This window comes from Leopardus geoffroyi, chromosome X (genome assembly GCF_018350155.1).
Source record: "Leopardus geoffroyi isolate Oge1 chromosome X, O.geoffroyi_Oge1_pat1.0, whole genome shotgun sequence".
Lineage (NCBI taxonomy): Eukaryota > Metazoa > Chordata > Mammalia > Carnivora > Felidae > Leopardus > Leopardus geoffroyi.
In genome coordinates this window covers 32,735,016-32,754,534 of record NC_059343.1, presented here as the reverse complement: position 1 = coordinate 32,754,534, position 19,519 = coordinate 32,735,016, and the positions used below count along the sequence as shown (strand labels likewise).

General features: G+C 40.3%; 2 protein-coding genes across 5 annotated transcripts in view; both read right to left on the bottom strand.

Annotated features, from left to right (window-relative positions):
* The window catches only part of PRRG1 (proline rich and Gla domain 1), a 309,337-nt gene that overhangs the window by 16,095 nt on the left and 273,723 nt on the right, over positions 1–19,519 (bottom strand). The gene's annotated exons all lie outside the window — the stretch shown is intronic.
* On the bottom strand, positions 17,545–18,615 carry LOC123593990 (ferritin heavy chain-like). The gene has a single exon (XM_045470529.1). It carries the CDS (start codon positions 18,540–18,542, stop codon positions 17,712–17,714), a length of 831 nt encoding a protein of 276 aa, XP_045326485.1. The 5' UTR covers positions 18,543–18,615; the 3' UTR covers positions 17,545–17,711.

The window sequence follows — 19,519 nt, the reverse complement described above, 5'->3', positions numbered from 1 at the left end:
CCAGAGGCCCAGGGGCTTTTCCCAAACACCTTGTACATATTGGGCTAGTGGAGGCAGACCCAAATCCTGGAAAGGTCTATTGGGACATCCTGGAAAGCAAATGCCTATGAAGAGGGTGCACACTGACATCATCCAAAACTTTAAGGTAATGGGAGAAAATGAAGTGGAAACAGATCAGAAACTATTTTAACTGAAATTCAAACCTTTTTGAAAGATTTTATGCAGCAGGAAAGAGAGAGGGAGGCTAACTGGCAATTGCAGGGTTTTGTTCTGTTTTTAGAAGGGGCGATGAAATGTTACTCATGGTGGCTGAAATGGACTAAATGGTCAGCATCTCTAAAGACCTTAAAACCCATAATCTTCTTAATTAAGATCCATCTGAGCTATATGCTTGATTAGTCTGAGGTACCACAGATCCTGAGCCCCTCGCCTTTCCCATGAACTGGGAAAAACCAAGAAATGTGCTTCATAAGCCATCCCTGCCACCAAGGAAAAGGTGACAGGGTTATCAAAGCCTCTAGTGAGGAGGAAAAGAGAAAAGGGAAGGCAAAGGCCCTTGGAGCCAGATATTTGTACAGGGGCCTTCCCCTCTGCACACAGATAATTTACTGCCTGGTACTGTGCCCATCCTTCCAACAGTGATCACTGCTAAGGATCACAATGAAGGGAAAACATTAAGATGAGGCCTGTTTCCTGTTATACAAAATTGGCATCCAATTGGGCTTATATTTCCATGACTTTATTAACCCAAATGGCCCCCTCCCTCATTTCCAACCCTAAAGATGTCCCATTTGACCCTGAGTCCAGAGACTTCCTTTTACAAGACACCCCCCCCCCAAGTATGAGTCTTCACTATTACATTAGGACTGCTGAAGTCATCCAAAAGACACTACACTACAACTTCTAGTAGAAAACTTACATTCTTTCTCTGCCCCTTGAAGAAGTAAGTTTTACACATCTTTGAAGTGTAAATACCCAAGGAGGTAAGTAAGATACTGCCCTCAATTACCTAAGACTGAAGGAAAAACAGTAAGGGAGAGCAGCTTTTAAAACTACAAACTGCTAGGAGGAGCGCCTGAGTGGATCAGTCTTCAGCTCAGGTCTGATCTCGCCATTTGTGAGTTCAAGCCCTGCGTCAGGCTCTGTGCAGCCTGGAGCCCGCTTCTGATTCTGTGTCTTTGTCTCTGACACTCACGCTCGCTCTCTCTCTCTCTCTCAAAAAATAAATAAACATTAAAAAAAAACACAAACTGGTAGTCATGATCTCACTGTTTGTGAGTTCGAGCCCTGCATCCAGCTCTGTGGTGACAGCTCAGAGCCTGGAGCCTGCTTCAGATTCTGTGTCTCCCTCTCTCTCTGCTCCTCCCTCACTTGCACTCTTTGTCTCTCTCTCTCTCAAAAGTAAATAAACATAAAACAAATTTAAATACAAACTGCTATAAAAGCTCCCTTGCCCAAATCTAGTCTATAGCCTCCAAAAAGTTGCTTTTCAAGGACAAATACAAATCTTAATTTCCTCCACATATAATAGTAAAAAGGCTTAGCCACTGGAGCAGGTAACTTGAACTTATTCTGTCTGCCTGGAACACAATTTGGATTCGTGTTAATATTAACTAGTGGGGTTTATATTGTACCTGATTCGCAGCTAAAATTCTGGAATGGAAGCTATAGAGTTTCTATGTGTCTATGTCTGTGGATGTATATGGCACATTTTTCTGGCCCTGGATGGTATTGCCAAAATTAATTTGTAAAATCTGATTTAAGTGACTCAGAAAAATAAGCACTTATCAAATTTAATATTTCTAAAATCTCTAGAATACAGAAACTAACCAAAATGCTTTACAAATTCATGTGATCTGAGATAATATCTGGTAAATGAAAGCTAGTTTAGCTATATTGGTTTAATTAAAATAGAGATGTATTCAGAGCTGTCAGCACTGAATATAATGTAGTCCTGTATCTTTTATTCTATCTGAGTTAATTAGTCAAACTCACGCTGTAGGTTTTGCAAACTTTGTTGTGATGGCTAGCTGTTTTAATCTCTCGTGAAATTTTCCTAAGTGTTAATCTGAATATGACTGTTAAAAAATAAATGAAACAGATATAATTGGGATAAATGTTTATAAGCAAACTTTAAAAAAATTTTTTTAAATGTTTATTTTTGAGAGAAAGAGAGAGACAGAGCACAAGTGGGAGAGGGGCAGAGAGAAAGGGAGACACAGAATCCAAAGCAGACTTCAGGATCCGAACTGTCAGCACAGAGCCAGATGCAGGGCTTGAACCTACCAAGGGTGAGATCATGACCTGAGCCAAAGTTGGAAGCTCAAGTGACTGAGCCACCCAGGTGCCCCCTGCCTCCACCTTTTCAGACTTTTCAATAATAATATTTATGGTAGGTCTACTTAAAAGTAGTTACCCAAATATTTTTGATAATCTAAAACTTTGGAGTTTTTCTAGGTTAAATGATGGAAATTCACTGAATATCTAGATCATTTCCAAGTAAGATAAAATACTGAAACATTACGAACACAGATGTATCTACTTTTGGCTCTTGTTACCTAAAGATACTTGGATGTTTCAGCAAACATATCTTGTGCCACATTTTGTACTATGAGGAAGCATATGCTACCAGAAATTATGAAATCTATGCATAAATTTGCCAACCTACTAAATGTAGTATAACAATTCACAATTTCTTCTCAGTTTTTATTAGAAGATTTCTAATGACTAAGGATTCCAGTATATATAAGTAAATCTACTAAAAATAATAAAAGAAACATCTCTATATGATGAGGGAACATAAGGCAAGCTGAAGGCCAAACACTAGCTAGTACAACTCCTCCCACCCCCCCCACCCCCACCAAGGAAGGATATATGTGATATTCCTCAGGCACTCCTGGATTCCCAAGAACAAAGGAAAAGAAAGAAAACAAATGGTTAACAGAGATCACAGTCACATAGGACACCTGTCCGTTTACAAATGTCTTAGTCAATTACAAGAAAAAGGCAATCTTATCAATAGCCTAATCTCCAGAAACCTATGGACTCAGTTTCCTGGAGCTCTAAATCACCTTAACCTCCATAGTGATGTGGGGAAACAAAGGCAAGAAAGAAAAGGCAGGTAAAATTAAATTTATAACCTGTAACCCAATGACAAATACTTGAGGCAAATACAGAGTATAACATTTCTCCAGGAACCCCCTACTGTCCTAATGTTAATGCCTTACTACAGGGAAAACAACCTTAGCTTGACAATAGCAAAGCCCCTGGACATCTTATGAGTCCTTTTTAGTATATCAAAGTCCTTCTGGAGGCCTCCCATCTGCCTTTACCTCCCCCAAGTCCATAGTATATAACGTCACTCTTCACAACCCCAGTTCAACTCTTTCTGCCCGTAGGTCCCATCCCCGTGCTTTAATAAAATCACCTTTTTGCGCCAAAGACGTCTCAAGAATTCTTTCTGGGCCGTCGGTTCTGGACCCCCACCATTCCAAAACCCGATCACATACAAAGAAAGTAGGATGTGTATTAGGTAAGAAAAGGTATAAAGTATGGGATTATGGGGGGGAAATGGTGAAGTAGGAGGACCCTAAGCTCACCTCATCCAATGGATACAACTAGACAAGACTCACATCAGTGTAAATAACCCAGAAAATGACCCCAAAACTGGCAGAACAAATTCCACAACATATGTAGAGAAGGGAACACATCAAAAAGGGTAGGAAGGGTAGAAATGTGTACAAGCTTGCAAGACTGCAAGTTGATCATGGGAGGGAAGGCCCCCTAGGTGCAGCAAAGGGAGAGAAATAAGACTACCACACCAGGAAGACCACACAGCAAAGATGATTCTCTGTAATATTTGACTTTGAAAAACAGAGGGGCTGAATTTCATGAGCTCTTAACAATGAGCTGGACTTAAGGCCTAGAATTTTAAAAATCAGGGGCGTGGCTCCATGAGAGCCTGGAGGGTGAGAGAAAGTGGAGTCCCTAACCCACAAAGAGCTAAAACAACAAACAGCCCTCTGAAATACAGCATAGAAGCAGTAGTTTGAAAAATACTTGGATCATACAGGAGGGAGAATTGTTTACTCTTCTCAATTGGAGGGGCAGGGATCCCTGAGGGTCTTCCCCAAGAACAAAGGAGCTGGAAGATACCATTTCTTTCTCCCCACCCAGCGAAGGAACCAGCAGGCAGCTGATATTCACTACCTTACTTACATCACAGCCCCAACTCTTGCAGATCTGCCCCTTTCTAGACAGGCCCAATTCAGTTGTCAGCTGGGGGTCTGCAAGGCCCCTCCTGCAGAGGGCCTCGGGCATGCAAATCTTGGTAATAGGACTGGCCAACCACCCCACAGCTTGCATTGCAGATCTACCTCTTCCAATTGCTCATGGCCAGAGACCAATCAAACCAGGCCAGAAGTCTGGCAGTGTGTAAGAAGCCCCAACAGGGGCCAATACCACTCCAAATTGATGCCTGCCCTAGGGAGAGGGAAAGGTAACCACACATTCCAGTCAGACTACAGACCCAGCAGTAGGCTAGGAGCAGAGAGCTGGTCTGATAAAAGCTTACAATGAAAGCTTCTCAGAGGACATGGCAGGGAAAGCACCCTGCAGTTTGGTGCTACTGCATCTCTGGCAAATGCTTGGTCTGACTCAACTCAAGCCCAAGGCAGCGCCAGACTGGTCCACTAACACCACAGGGCCAAAACATTGCCACAACAGTCAAAGAAAGCTCCTGCTGATCACTGGACTGAAGGAAAAAGCAGCTGACAACAGCAAGGTGCATGCTACACACATAAGAGGTACCCCTGAAGCATCAGACTTTAGTAAGCAGGGGACAGTACACTACAGGGTGCTATAGGACCTTTTCTTTTTAAGACCACTACTTTCAAGAGGAGGAGGCATAGCTCACATTCCTAACACAGGAACAGACACAGATAGACAAAATGAGGAAACAGAGGAATATGTCTCAAAAGAAAGAACAGGACAAAACCACAGCAAGAAACCTAAGTGAAATGGAGATAAGTAATATGTCTGATAGATTAAATTTAAAGTAATGCTCAAGGGCACCTGCGTGGCTTAGTCAGTTAAGTGTCCAGCTCTTGACTTAGTTTGGGTCATGATCTGATGGTTCATGAGTTTGAGCCCCACAAAGGGCTCTGCACTGACAGTGCAGAGCCCACCTGGCATTCCTTCTCCCTGCCTCTCTCTCTGCCCCTCCCCAACTCGCTCACTCTCAAAATAATAATTAAAAAAATAATGATCATAAAGATAATACTTGATTTGAGAAAAGAGTGGAGAACATTTGTGAGACCCTTAACAAAGAGATGCATAAGAATCTATCAGAAATAACACAATAAATACAATGTAAAATACATTCGATGGAATAAACGGTAGAACAAGCAGAAGAACAAATCAGCAACCTGGAGAACAGGGTAATGGAAAGTAATCAAGCTGAGCAGGTGAGGGGGAAAAAAACTAGGCAAAATGAGAACAGACTTAGGGAACTGAGTGATTCCATCAAGGATAGTAACATTCACATTATAGGGATGAGAGAAAAAGAGGCAAAAAATTTATTTGAAGAAATAATATCTGAAAACTTCACAAATTGGGAAGGAAACAGAAATTCAGATGCAGGAGGAACAGAGAAACTCCAAAAAAATCAACCCAAGGAAGTCCACACCAAGACACAGAAATTGAAATGGCAACAAGTTGTGATAAAGAGAGAATTCTAAAAGCAGCAAGAGAAAATAAAATAGTTAATTAAATAGAGGGGAAAGCCTATAAGGCTATTAGCTGATTTTTCAGCAAAAACCTTGCAGGCCAGAATCAAGTGGCATGATATATTCATAATACTGAAAGGGAAAAATCTGCAGCTAAGAATATCCAGCAAGGCTATCATTCAGAATATAAGAAGAGACAAGAGTTTCCCAAACAAACTAAAGTTAAAGGAATTCATGACCAGTAAACCAGCCATATAAGAAATGATAAAGGGGATGCTCTGACTGAAAAGGAAAGACTATGAGAATAAGTAGGACACACAAAAGCAGTAAAAATAAGTACATCTATAAAAATTAGCCAAGTGACTCACAAAAAAAAAAAGGATATAAACTAGGATACCGTATACCTAAAATGTGGCGGGGATGGGGGTAAAGCAGTAAAAAATGGGCTCAAACTTAAAAAAACCACAAACTTAATATAGACTGCTATATGTAGCAGATGTTATATACGAATGGTAGCCACAAATCAAAAAATCAGTAACAGAAATGCAAAAAATAAAGACAAAGGAATCCAAATATATCACTAAAGAAAGCCAACTAATCATGAAAGAAGTGAGCAAGGGAAGAATCAGAGAGAGAACTACAAAACAACCATAAAACGAGTAACAAAATGGCAAAAAATACATACCTATCGGTAATTACTTTGAATATAAATGTACTGAATGCTCAAAGTAAAAGACATAGCGAGATGAAATGGGTTAAAAAAAAGATGCATCTATATGCAGCCTACAAAAGACTCATTTCAGACCTAAAGAAACATGCAAATTAGAAGCAAAAGGATGAAGAAACATTATCATGCAAATGGATATGAAAAGAAAGCTTGGGTAGCAACAGCAATACTTATACTGGACAAAACTGACTTTAAAATAAGAGCTGTAATGAGATAAAGAGGGGTGCCTGGGTGGTTCAGTCAGTTGAGCATCTGACTCCTGATTTTGGCTCAGGTCATGATCCCAGGATTGTGGGATCAAGCCTAGATTCTCTCCATGTCTCCCTCTCTGCCCCTCTCCCCCTACTCAGTCTCTCTAAAATTAAAAAGAGAAAGAGAGAGAAAGAACACTACATACTCATTAAGGGGACGATCCAGCAAGAAGATACAACATTTTAAGATATTTATGCACCCAACACAGCGGCACGCAAATACATAAAACAGTTAAACATAAAGGAACTAATTGATAATAATACAATAGTAGGGGACTACAGCACCTAACTTACATCAATGGACAGATGATCCAAACAGAAAATCAACAAGGAAACAGTGCCTGTGAATGACACATTGGACTAGATGGATTTAATGGATATATTCAGAACATTTTTCATCCTTAAACAGAATACATATTCTTTTTAAGTATACACAGAACATTCTCCAGAACAGATCATTTAATAGCCCATAAAACAAGTCTCAACAAACTCAAAAAGATCCAAGTCATACCATGTAACTTTTATGACCACAATGCTATGAAACTAGAAATCAACCACAAGAAAAAATCTGGTAAGAGCACAAATACATGGAGGTTAAATAACATGCTACTTGACAATCAATGGGTCAAATGTGAAATCAAAGAGTACATGGAAACAAATGAAAATGAAAACACAATGGTCCAAACTCTTTCAGATGCAGCAAAAACAGTAATAAGAGGGAAGCTTATAATAATACAGGCCTACTTCAAAAACCTAGAAAAATCTAAAAAAAAAAAAAACCCAAAACCCTAAATTTACGCCTATAGGAACAGAAAAACAAGAAAAAACAAAACCCAAAACCAGTACAAAGAAGGAAATAATAACGATGAGCGCAGAAATAAATGATATAGGAACTAGGGGAGGAGTTAAAATGGCGGAATAGTAGGGGGATCCTATGCTTGCCCTCTGCCTCAAACACAACAAAGTAAATACCAAATAATTCTGAACACCCAAGAAATTGATCTGAGGGCTCAAAGAACAAACTGCACATCTAGAGGGAGAAAAAAATGGCTACAACAGGGAAGGTAGGAGCTGTGGAGAGTTGATTTAGGGGAGAAAAGAACTGTGGGTGCTGCAGAGGGAAGGGAGCCCTGATCACGGAGAGAAAAGTGAGAAACAAAGAGTGAAAGCACATAGGGGGTTGCACAACAAAAACTCTTCCCCAAAACCATTGACTGAGAAAGAGAGAGGGGCTGTCCTTATAAGCAGCAGAGTTCAAAGTCTGCAGTTTTACAAATGTGTGCCATCACCAGGGTCATGCCTGACAGGCTTAGTGGTGATCCTGTGGGGAGGGAGGACAGAGGCCCATTAAGTGGACAGCGTGGTCTGAGGATCCTGTGGGTTGCACGAAGAGTAATAGTTCCTCTTCTTGAAGTGCATTTGGGAGAGGCAGCACTGTCTCTCAAGGGACAGGAGAGAAGGCGGATGCCATTGAGCTGACCCATTAATTAGCATAGCATCAGAGGCACCTGCTGACCTGGAAGCCAGCTATTGGATGCGCTCTACTGTAAACTCCTAGCCTCACATGGCTGTGCGACTGCTTTTCTGGAAGAAACCAGCATGACCCAGTGTGGCAAGATCCTCCCCCAGAGGATCAATGAGTATTTGTGCCATGCCAGGTCCCTAAGATTTGGAACTTTGAAACCCGGCAACACAGTACACACAGGAGTGTGTGTACACGCACATGGACAACTCAGACATAGAATGAAGACAGGGTTCTGATGGAAGGCTGGGACAAAAGAGGGGAGATTGTTTGTACTTCTGTGAGGGCTTCCTGAACAGCAGCAGGGGCAATCACCTCTCTCCAGCGTTGAGAGAAGAGGGTGATGCCATTTTCTTATTGCCCATCAGCACAGACTTCAGTGAGGAACACAGCACCCCCAGTGAAGGCTGGAGCAGTTTACATCAAGCCCTGTTCCACTGACTGCATCATGCAGGGCAAGTCTCCCTAAGAAGCAACACACAGGCCCCTCCCGCAGAACACCAGCAAAAACTCCCCACATGCACTAAGTCTACTGATCATAGAGTGCTGCAAAGCTTCAACTTTAGGGGAAATAGGATCTAGACTTTTCTAATTAGCAGACCAAAACACACCTAGTTAAAACTTGCCACAAACCAGACTAGGTCCAAATACTCCACACTGCAAGCAAGGAGAGGACTGCAGAGGACTGATAGGGAAAGAGCAACCTAAACACAACAGAGTGCACACAGCACAAACTTCTTGAAGTGCCAAGTCCTGGACAGTATATGACCTCTTCTTCATAAAGCCAGTACTCTCAAGAGCAGGAAACTTAACAGGTTTTCCTAACACAGAAAACACAGAGATCTGGGCAAAATGCCAATATGGAGGAATTCATTCCAAAAGAACTGGAAGAGGTCATGGCCAGATAGAAGTAACATGTAAGTAATATATCTGAACCAGGATTTAAAACAAAAATCATAAGGATACTAGCTGGGCTTGAGAAAAGCATAGGAGACACTACAAAATCCCTTTCTGCAGAGATAAAAGAAATAAAAACCAGCCTGGCAAAAATAAAAAATGGTATAACCAAGATGCAAAACCAACTAAATGCAATGACAATGAGGATGGTGAAGCAGAGGAACAAATCAGAGGTACAGATTGTAAAATTATGGAAAATAATGAAGCTGAAAAGAAGAGGGAAAGAAAAGTACTGGATCATGAATGTAGACGTAGGGAACTCAGCAACTCCATAAAGCATAATAACATTCATATCATAGGAGTCCCTGAAGAAGAGAGAGAGAATAGGGGGGAGAAGGTTTATTTGAACAAATTAAAGCTGAAAACTTCCCTAATCTGGAGAAGGTAACAGTCACCCAAATCCAGGAAACAGAGAACTCCCATCAAATTCAACAAAAGCCGGCCAAAACCAATACATACTGTAGTATACTCTGCAAAATATAGAGGTAAGGAAAGAATCCTGAAAGCAGAAAGGGAGAAGAAATCCCTAACCTACAAGGTAAGACAACTCAGGTTAGCAGTAGATCTCTCCACAGAAACATGGCAGGCCAGAAGGGACTGGCATGATATATTCAATGTGCTAAACGGGAAAAATATGCAGCCAAGAATACTTTATCCAGCAAGGCTATCATTTAGAACAGGAGAGATAAATAACATCCCAGACAAAGAAAACCTAAAGGAGTTTGTGACCACTAAACCAGCCATGCAAACATATTAAAGGGGACCCTTTAAGTGGCAAAGACAAAAAGCAACAAAGACTAGAAAGGAAAAGAAAAAACCTCCAGAAACAGCAACTTTGCAAGTAACACAATGGCACTAATTTGTTAATCTGTCAATAATTACTCTGAATGTAAATGAACTTAATGCTCCAGTCAAAATATACAAGGGTATCAGAATGGGTGAGAAAACAAGACCCATCTACATGCTACCTACAAGAGATACATAGGAGACCTCAAGACACCTCTAGATTGAAAGTGAGGGGATGGAGAACCATCTATCATGCTAATGGACTCCTAAAAAAGGATAGAGAAGCCACACTTATATCAGACAAACTAGACAAAACTACAATGAGATATCACCTCACACCTGTTGGAATGGCTAAAATTAAAAACACAAGACACACTAAGTGTTGGCAAGATGTGGAGAAACAGGAACCCTTGTGCACTGTTGGGAATGCAAACTACTGCAGTTACTGCAGAAAACAGTATGGAGGCTCTTCAAAAATTAAAAAGACAATTACCATGTGATCCAGTAATTCCATAATTGAGTATTTACCCCCCCCCCAAAAAAAACCACTAATTCAAAGAGATAAATGCACCCCTATGTTTATTGCAGAATTATTTACAATAATCAAGATATGGTAAAAACCGAAGTGTCCATGGATAAAGAAGATATAGTACATCTATAAAAGAATATTACTCAGCCATAAAAAAGAATGAAATCTTGCCATTTGCAACGTCAGTGGAACTAAAGGGTATAATGCTAAGTGAAAGAAGTTAGAGAAAGACAAATACCACATGACTTCACTCATATGTGGAATTTAAGAAACAAATTAACAAAGAAAAAGGAGACAAACAAAAAACCAGAGTCTTAACTATAGAGAACGCATGGTTACCAGTGGTAGGGGGGAGGGTAGGAGTATGGGTAAAATAGATGAAGGGGATTAAAAGTACACTTATCATAAAAATAAATTATAATCTTATCATGAGCACTTAGTAATGTATAAACATGTTGAATCACTATATTGAACACGTGAAAATACCATAACATGGTATGTTAAGTATAGTGGAATTAAAAAAAATTTTTTGAGCGTGTATGCACATATCCAACATCAGTGGAAATTAGATAGGGTTTTCAAATCTTTTTAAATATTTGCCAATTGAATAATTGTTGAAGTTACACTAAGTTTTTAGTGTGTTTGTTCCAGTATATTCATAAAGATATAATGGGATAAGTTGTTTAAGTCTGAGTATGAGTATTATTTTCCAGCATTCCAGTTTATCCCAATGTATATAGCCATGGTTGAAATCTAGGATGATAAATCAGTGCTTCACAAATGTCAGGGTACACATATTCATCACCTGGGATCTTATTAAAATGCAGATTCTGATCCTGTAGGTCTGGGATGGGGCTTGGGATTTTGAATTTTAGCAGGCTCTCAGGTGAGGTTGCTGCTGCTTGCCATAGAGTACACTTTGAGGAGCAAGGTGCTCACATTGGTTTGAGTGCCTGGAATGCCTAGCTCCTGCCCCCTGAGACTGATATAATTGGCCTAGGATGTAGTCTGGTGCTAATTCTAATGTGTAAGAAAGCTTGAGAGTCTCAATGGCAAAGTGCATGATGATTTATCAATTTTAGCTATAATTTTATCAGTAGCTCTAATGTGATTCCCTTTGCCCGCTGCCTACCCTTCCTCTTATGTCAAAGTCTTTAATCCATTTTGAGTTGATTTTTGTGTCTGGTGTAATATAGGTTTCAATTTTCATTCTTATGCATGTGCATATCCAATTTTCCCAACAGTACTTATTGAGTATACTATACCTTCCCCATTATGGATTTTTGGCATCCTTGTTGAAGACTATTTGACCATATATATGCGGGTTTATTTCTGGGCTTTCTGTTTAGTTCTATTGGTCTATATGTCTGTCTTTATGCCAGTACCATATAGTTTTTATTACTGTAAGTCTGTAATATGTTTTGAATTCAGGAAGTGTGAGGCCTCCAGCTTTGTTTTTTCTCAAGACTGTTTGGTTAGTTGGGTCTTTTGTGGTTCTAAATGAATTTAAGAGGAATTAATACCAATCTTTCTCAAACTCTTCCAAGAAAATGAAGAAGCAGGGACACTTCCAGACCCATTTTATGAAGCCAGTATTACTCTGATTCCAAAGCCAGAAAAAGACACTACAATAAAACTATATGCCAATATTTCTAATGAATATAAATGCAACAAATCTCAACAAACTGAATTCAACAGCACATTAAAATGATCATACATCATGACCAAGTGGGATTTATCCTTGGGGCATGAGGATAGTTGAACATATGATAATCAATGAATGTGACACAAAACTTTGCTGAAAGAAATTAAAGAAACAAGTAAATGTAAAGATATATCTTGTTTGTGGAATAGAAGACTTAATACTGTCAAAATACCTGTGGTACCCAAAACAACCTACAGATTCAATGTTATCCCTAAAATCCCAAAGCCATTTTTTACAGAAATAAAATCATCTATCTTTAAAAAGAGAAGAGACTCAGATAATTTTTTCAATGTTTATTTATTTTTGTGAGAGAAAGAGATGGGGGGAGGGTCAGAGAGAGAGGGAGACAGAGGATTTGAAGTGGGTTCTGCACTGACAGCAGAAAACTCACGAACCAAGAGATCATGAGCTGAGCTGAAGTCAGACACTTAACAGACTGAGCCACCCAGGCGCCCCAAGACTCAAACAATTTTAATGTGAATTCTACTAAATCTTCTTAGAACAAAAAAAAAACCCATACCTATAATATGAAAACTATTCCAGAGCATATAAAAATGAAAATTTTTTCTCAATTTATTTTACAAGGCCAGAGTAATCCTAATACCGAAACAGGACAAAGATGGTACTTACACACCTGAAAGAAAACTACATGTTAAGGTAGAGAGATACAAAATCCTAAATAGAAGTATTAGCAAGAGTGATGTCAGCAGCATGGTATAATAAGACATCTGTTGTTTTTGCACCCCCTACCCCAAGAATCATTTAGCATCCATCCCACAGACAAAAGTGGCTTTGTGGGAGCCGTAGGATGATCCAGCTCCAAATGCCAAGTAACTCAGGAAGAGTCTAAACCACTCGTGCATTGGGTAAAGGGCATATAGACTTTGTTCCCAGGTATGAACCCTATAGTGGCCTGTCAACTGGCTCCCGTCCATCTTGGCCACAGTTCAGGAGTCCTTGGAAAACAATGATTTAGACAAGATCATGACCCGAGCCAAAGTACGATGCTTAACTGATTGAGCCACTCAGGTGCCCGAGCATCTGGCAAAATTTAACATTTATGATTAAAAATTCTCAACAGATTGAGTATAGAAAAGATACATCAACATAATAAAGGTCACAAAGGGCAAGCTATGACAACATCCACAATGGTGAAAGGTTGAAAGCTTTTCTACTAAGATCAGGAATGAGACAAAGGTGCTGACTCTCACCACTCATATTCATCATAATACTGGAAGTCCTAGCCAGAGCATTTAGACAAGAAAAAGAAATAAAAGGCATCCACATTGGAAAGGAAAAAAGTCAAATTATTTTTGCAGGTGATATGCTTTTATATCTAGAAAGTCTTAAATACTCCACCAAAACCTATTAGAGATAATCAATGAATCCAGAAAAGTTGCAGGATATAAAAACAAAACAGGGGTGCCTGGGTGGCCCAGTTGGTTAAGCGTCCGGCTTTGGCTCAGGTCATGATTTCGTGGTTCATGAGTTTGAGCCCTATGTCGTGCTCTGTGCTGACAGCTCAGAGCCTGGAGCCTGCTCTGGATTATGTCTCCCTCTTCTCTCTGTCCCTTCCTTGCTCATGCTCTCTTTCTCAAAAATAAATAAACATTAAAAAATAAAATAAAACACAAACAGTTGCATTTCTGTATACTAACAACAAGAAAAAGAAATAAAGAAAACTATCCCATTTACATTAGCATCAAAAACAATAAAATACATAGGAATAAATTTACCAAGCAGGTGAAAGATCTGTACACTGAAAACTTTAAGAATTGCATGGAAAAAAACTGAAGACACAGATAAATGGAAAGATATCCTGTGTTCATTGATCAGAAGAACTGATATGGTTAAAATGTCCATACTACTCAAAGCCATCTATAGATTCACTGCAACACCTATCAAAATTCCAATGACATGTTTTACAGAAATAGAGAAACAATCCTAAAATTCCTATGGAGTCACAAAATACCCCGACTAGTCAAAGCAATCTCAAGAAAGAACTTAGCTGGAGGCATCATACTTCCTGAATTCAAACAATAATATAAAACTATATAATTCAAAACAGCATGATGCCAGCATTAAAAAACAGACATGCAGTCCAATGGAACATAATCAAAAGGTCAGAAATAAGCCCATGCATAAAGGGTCAACTAATATTTGACAAGGGTGCCAAGAATACTCAATGGGGAAATGACAGTGTCTTTGATAAACTGTGGTGAGAAAACTGGATAACCACATGCGCAAGAATAAAATTGGACCCCTGTCTTACACCATGCACAAAAATTAACTTGAAAAGGATTAAAGACTTAAACTAAGACGGAAGCCAAAAAACTCCAAGGAGAGAACATAGGAAAAAAGTTCTTTCATATTGGTCCTGGAGATGATTTTCTGGATATTATATCAAAAGCACAAGCATATAAAAATGAAAAAATTTTTTCTCAATTTATTTTACAAGGCCAGAGTAATCTTAATACCTAAACAGGACAAAGATGGTACTTACACACCCGAAAGAAAACTACTTATTAAGGTAGAGAGATACAAAATCCTAAATAAAAATATTAGCAAGAGTGATGTCAGCAAAAATAAGTAAGTGGGACTATACTAATGTTAAAAACTACTGGGGCACCTGGGTGGCTCAGTCAGTTAAGTGGTGACTTTGGCTCAGGTCATGATCTCATGTTTTGTGAGTCTGAGCCCTGCATTGGGCTCTGTGCTGACAGCACGGAGCCTGGAGCCTGCTTCAGATTCTGTGTCTCCTCTCTCTGCACCTCCCTGCTTGGCTCTGTCTCTGTCTCTCTCAAACATAAAACATTAAAAAATTAAAAAAAAAAAGCCTTCTGCACAGCAAAAGACACAAACAGTAAAACAAACAAAAAGAAACTATGGAATAGAAGACAATATCTGCAAATCATATATCTGATAAGGGGCTAATTTCCATAATATATAAAGAACTTATACAACCCAACAGTAAAAAACCAAACAACCCAATTAAAAAATGGGCAGAGAAAAGGTGCTCAACATCACATGTCATCAGGGAAATAAAAATCAAAGCCACAATGCAATATACCTCACATGTGTTAGAATGACTGTCATTAAAAAGACAAGAAATACCAAGTGTTGGCAAGGATGTGGAGAAAAGGAAGCCCTTGTGCGCCGTTGGTGGGAGTGCAAATTGATATAGCCAGTAAAGAAAACAGTATCGACATTCCTCAATAGATTAAAAATAGAACTACCATATGATCCAGCCATTTCTTTTCTGGGTATTCATGCCTTTCTCTATGAGAAAGAAGGAAAAGCTGCCATTTACAACAACTTAGATGAAACTTGAGGACACTATGTTATGTGAAATAAGAAAAACACAAATACTGTATTCTATCAATTGTATATGGAACCAAAAAAGCCAAACTCAGAAACACAGATTAGAATGTTGATTACCACAAGCTGAAGGATTGGAGAAAATGGGGAGATGTTGATCAAATAGTACAAACTTTGGAGATCTAATGTACAGAAGGGTCATTATAGTTAACAATATAATATCCTTCAGTATTGCTAAGGGAATAAATCTTAAGAAATCTCACCACCAAAAAGAAATGGTAGTTACATGAATTGATAGAGGTTTTTGCTAAGGCTTTGGTGGCAATCATTTCCCAATATATCAGTGTATCACAGTACACCTTAAAATTACACAATGCTACATACATCTCAATCATATCTCAAAAAATTATAGTAAAACAAATCAACAGTGATCAAATAAGTTTCATTCCAGGAATAAAAAATAATTCCATACAGGAAAATCTGTTAATGTAATTCAGAACACTAGTAGATTAAAGGAGGAAATATACATGGTAATAGTATTTGGATTATAGTATTTTTTTTTAACATTTATTCTGAGAGACAGAGTACACGCATGTACGTGAGCAGAAGGGCAGAGAAAGAGAGGGAGAGAGAGAATCCTAAGCAGGCCCCATGCTGTCAGTACAGAGCCTGATGTGGGGCTAGATCTCACAAGCCATGAAATCATGACCTGAGTCAAAATCAAGAGTTGGACACTTAACTGACCAAGCCACCCAGGCGCCCCGAGATTATAGTATCTTGAAAAATTATTTCCTGATTATTGTCTACCACTCTACACAAACTCTTGTTTTCTCCTTCTGGAATTTCTACTGAGTGCTTGTTATTATAGAAGGTTCTTCTATGACTATGAATTATTATTATTATGAATTATTTCTTTCTAGAAGATTCAATTTACCTCAGTCATTCTCAAATATTTTGATGTTCAGCATCTTCATTAAATTTTCAACCCTTATACTGAACAGGGTTTATTACAAAGTGTACATAAACCCCCAAAACTAGAGGCTTTCTGATGGCAGCATGCATAGCTGGTACTGGTGGCCATTTGAAGTTGCACCTGTGTCTCCAGAGAAGCAAACCTAAAACACAGTTCCCATAGTCATTGACAACAAGGGTGAACCTGCCAATCAGTTACTCCACTCTGCCAGTTTCCAGGGTCCCCAGGTTGTTACTGACAAACAATAAACATTAACATTTGTATGACTTAATCAGCTAAAAACTTCAGATGAAGTCGAAGGCTCCATTTATTTTAATCCCTGTCCAATCCCATTTTTCAGTTCTTTCACAGAAGCAACCACTATTATAAATTCTAGATCATGTTTTTTCTATACCTTTACCATATACATCCATCTACAGCAACCAGTGCCCCAAACCACCCATCTTACCCCAAACCACATAACCACACTATTCATAAGGGGAAGTGAAAGTTTTCTAATGACAATATGCATGTCCTGCACAGGGGACCAAAGGCAAATCACTCTCATATCCAGTAGGAAGCCAGCCTAAGATTAAGTTTCTCTTACCACTATTGCCCACAGTGAGCTTGTTAAAGAGGTACTCTGCCATAATGGCTTCTGGGGTCCCTTTCTTGCTATCTAGAATCAAAAAATATTAGTATTTACTTATTTTGATAAAGTAAAAGTTTTCAGGGTAAAGTAGAAGACCTCCTTTATTTTAATCCCTGCCCAGTCCCATTTCCTTCACTCTTTCCCCAGATCAACCTCAGTCATAACTTTCAGGCAATGTTTTTATACTTTTACTATGCATAGGTTCCCACATTCTTCAGGGCTCTAAACCACCACCACCCACACTGCTTATGAGGGGAAGATTAATTTTGTGTTTTCCAGGGTCCCATGGAATACCTTCTCCCTCCATTTCTGGAGATCCTCAGCTGCATATGGATAGGGTTGGGTGGGTGGAGAGACTCCTGGATACCTACTATAAAACTTAAAAGGTGAAAGATGTGCATACACATCAACCAGAGACCTTTATTTAGGAACAAAACAACTTTATTGCAACCAAGTAACTTTATGGCAAAACTGGAAGGAAAAAAACTGGAACGTTTTGCAAGTGCAATACTGCAAAATGCATGCTCGGCATGGTGACCAGGGGAAGTTACCATGCACCCTGTGGCTATGGGAAGGCAGTCCCAACTCAGTGCTTGTCGCTGTTGCCCAGGGTGAGCTTGTCAAAGAGGTACTCTGCCAAGCCATCTTCCAGGGCCCCCATCTTGCGCAGGCTGGTGATGTAGCCCCCCAACTCTTTGATGACCTTGACTTGCTCGGGCAGGTAGTTGGTCTCCAGGAAGCTGCACAGATGGGCGTCGTTCTTGTTGGTGGCCAGCTGGTGCAGGTCGAGCAGGCTCTGGTTAACGCTCTTCTCCAGGTGAAAGGCGCACTCCATGGCGTTGAGGCCGCTCTCCCAGTTGTCGCGGTCAGGCTTCATGATGTTGCGGAGGCGGATGCGGCCCCCACGCTGGTTCTGCAGCTGCATCAGCTTCTCGACACGCTCCTTCTCCTCATGGGACTGGCGCAGGAAGAACTTGGAGAAATTCTCCAGGGCCACGTCAGCGCGGTCGAAATAGAAAGCCATGGACAGGTACATGTAGGAGGCGTAGAGCTCCAGGTTGATCTGGCTGTTGATGGCGGCCTCGCATTCAGGGTGGTAGTTCTGGCGCACTTGAGAGAACGGCGCGGTGGCCATGGCTGGCGGCGTTGGCACCATGGTCAAGGCAACTCTGAAGCGAGGACCCCGGAACAGGCAGTGGCGAGGCCGAAGGCGGCGGCGGCCCCGAAGATTGCCCAGCTTGAATGGCGGGAGGAGCCAGAGGCACTCAGTGGCAACGGAGACTTCTAGGCAACGTCCGTTGGTCTCGGACGCGGCAACAGCTCTGGGATAGAACCGGAACTGGGGTCCGTTACAGGAAACGGGGGCGAGTTTCCGGTTTGGGGGAAGGGGGATAAGGGGTGGGGCGGGGCCGCGCATGCGCTGTTCCAGGTTCGGGTGGAGCCTAAGTGAGGCGGGGAGACCCTGCGCTGAGCACCATTTAAGAATTTTTTTTTTTTTTTTTGGGCGCCTGGGTGGCGCAATCGGTTAAGCGTCCGACTTCAGCCAGGTCACGATCTCGCGGTCCGTGAGTTCGAGCCCCGTGTCGGGCTCTGGGCTGATGGCTCAGAGCCTGGAGCCTGTTTCAGATTCTGTGTCTCCCTCTCTCTCTGCCCCTCCCCTGTTCATGCTCTGTCTCTCGCTGTCCCAAAAATAAATAAACGTTGAAAAAAAAAATTTTTTTTTTTAATGTTTATTTATTTTTGAGAAACGGAGTGAGTGAGCAAGCAAGGGAAAGATGGAGGGGCAGAGAGGGAGACACAGATTCCGAAGCAGACCCCAGGCTCTGGGCTGTCAGCACACAGCCTAGTGCAGGGCTTGAACCCAAACTCTGAGATCATGATGCTTAACCGACTGAGACACCCAGGCGCCCCCTGGGGTTTAAGATTTTAATTTTGCAATAATGTGTCCATTTTACAATTACTTAATTTTATTGGTATAAAAAAGGGATCTTGAATGGATCCCTTTTATTACAGCCTGTTCCTATTCAAATATTCTCAGCCTTCTTATTCAAATTCATAGTTTTATTCAATTCACATTCTTATTCAAATTCTCAAAATTCTGAGTATGAACTTGGCTTTTTTGGTAACTCTGTTTCCTGTATTTTTTTTAACCTCAGAAATTGCTCTGCTTATGATCTTCTCTTTCACCTTCCTCAAATATTTCCCAAACTTTGTCCTTTCATATTTAGGAATAAAGGGCACATTTGATTAGCCTACATAATCAGCATGTATCTGATGTACAGTTGTGATGTCCATTTCACTAATAGGCTTTTCCTTGGAACGGGATTGCACAGTATGTCAATATAAAGAAGTAGTCTCCTCTTTGGGGGTACACGGCAGGGTGCTTGTAGGTAG

Coding starts and splice junctions, on each gene's coding strand:
- LOC123593990 (XM_045470529.1), bottom strand. CDS start 18,542: ATGCGCGGCCCCGCCCCACCCCTTATCCCCCTTCCCCCAAACCGGAAA.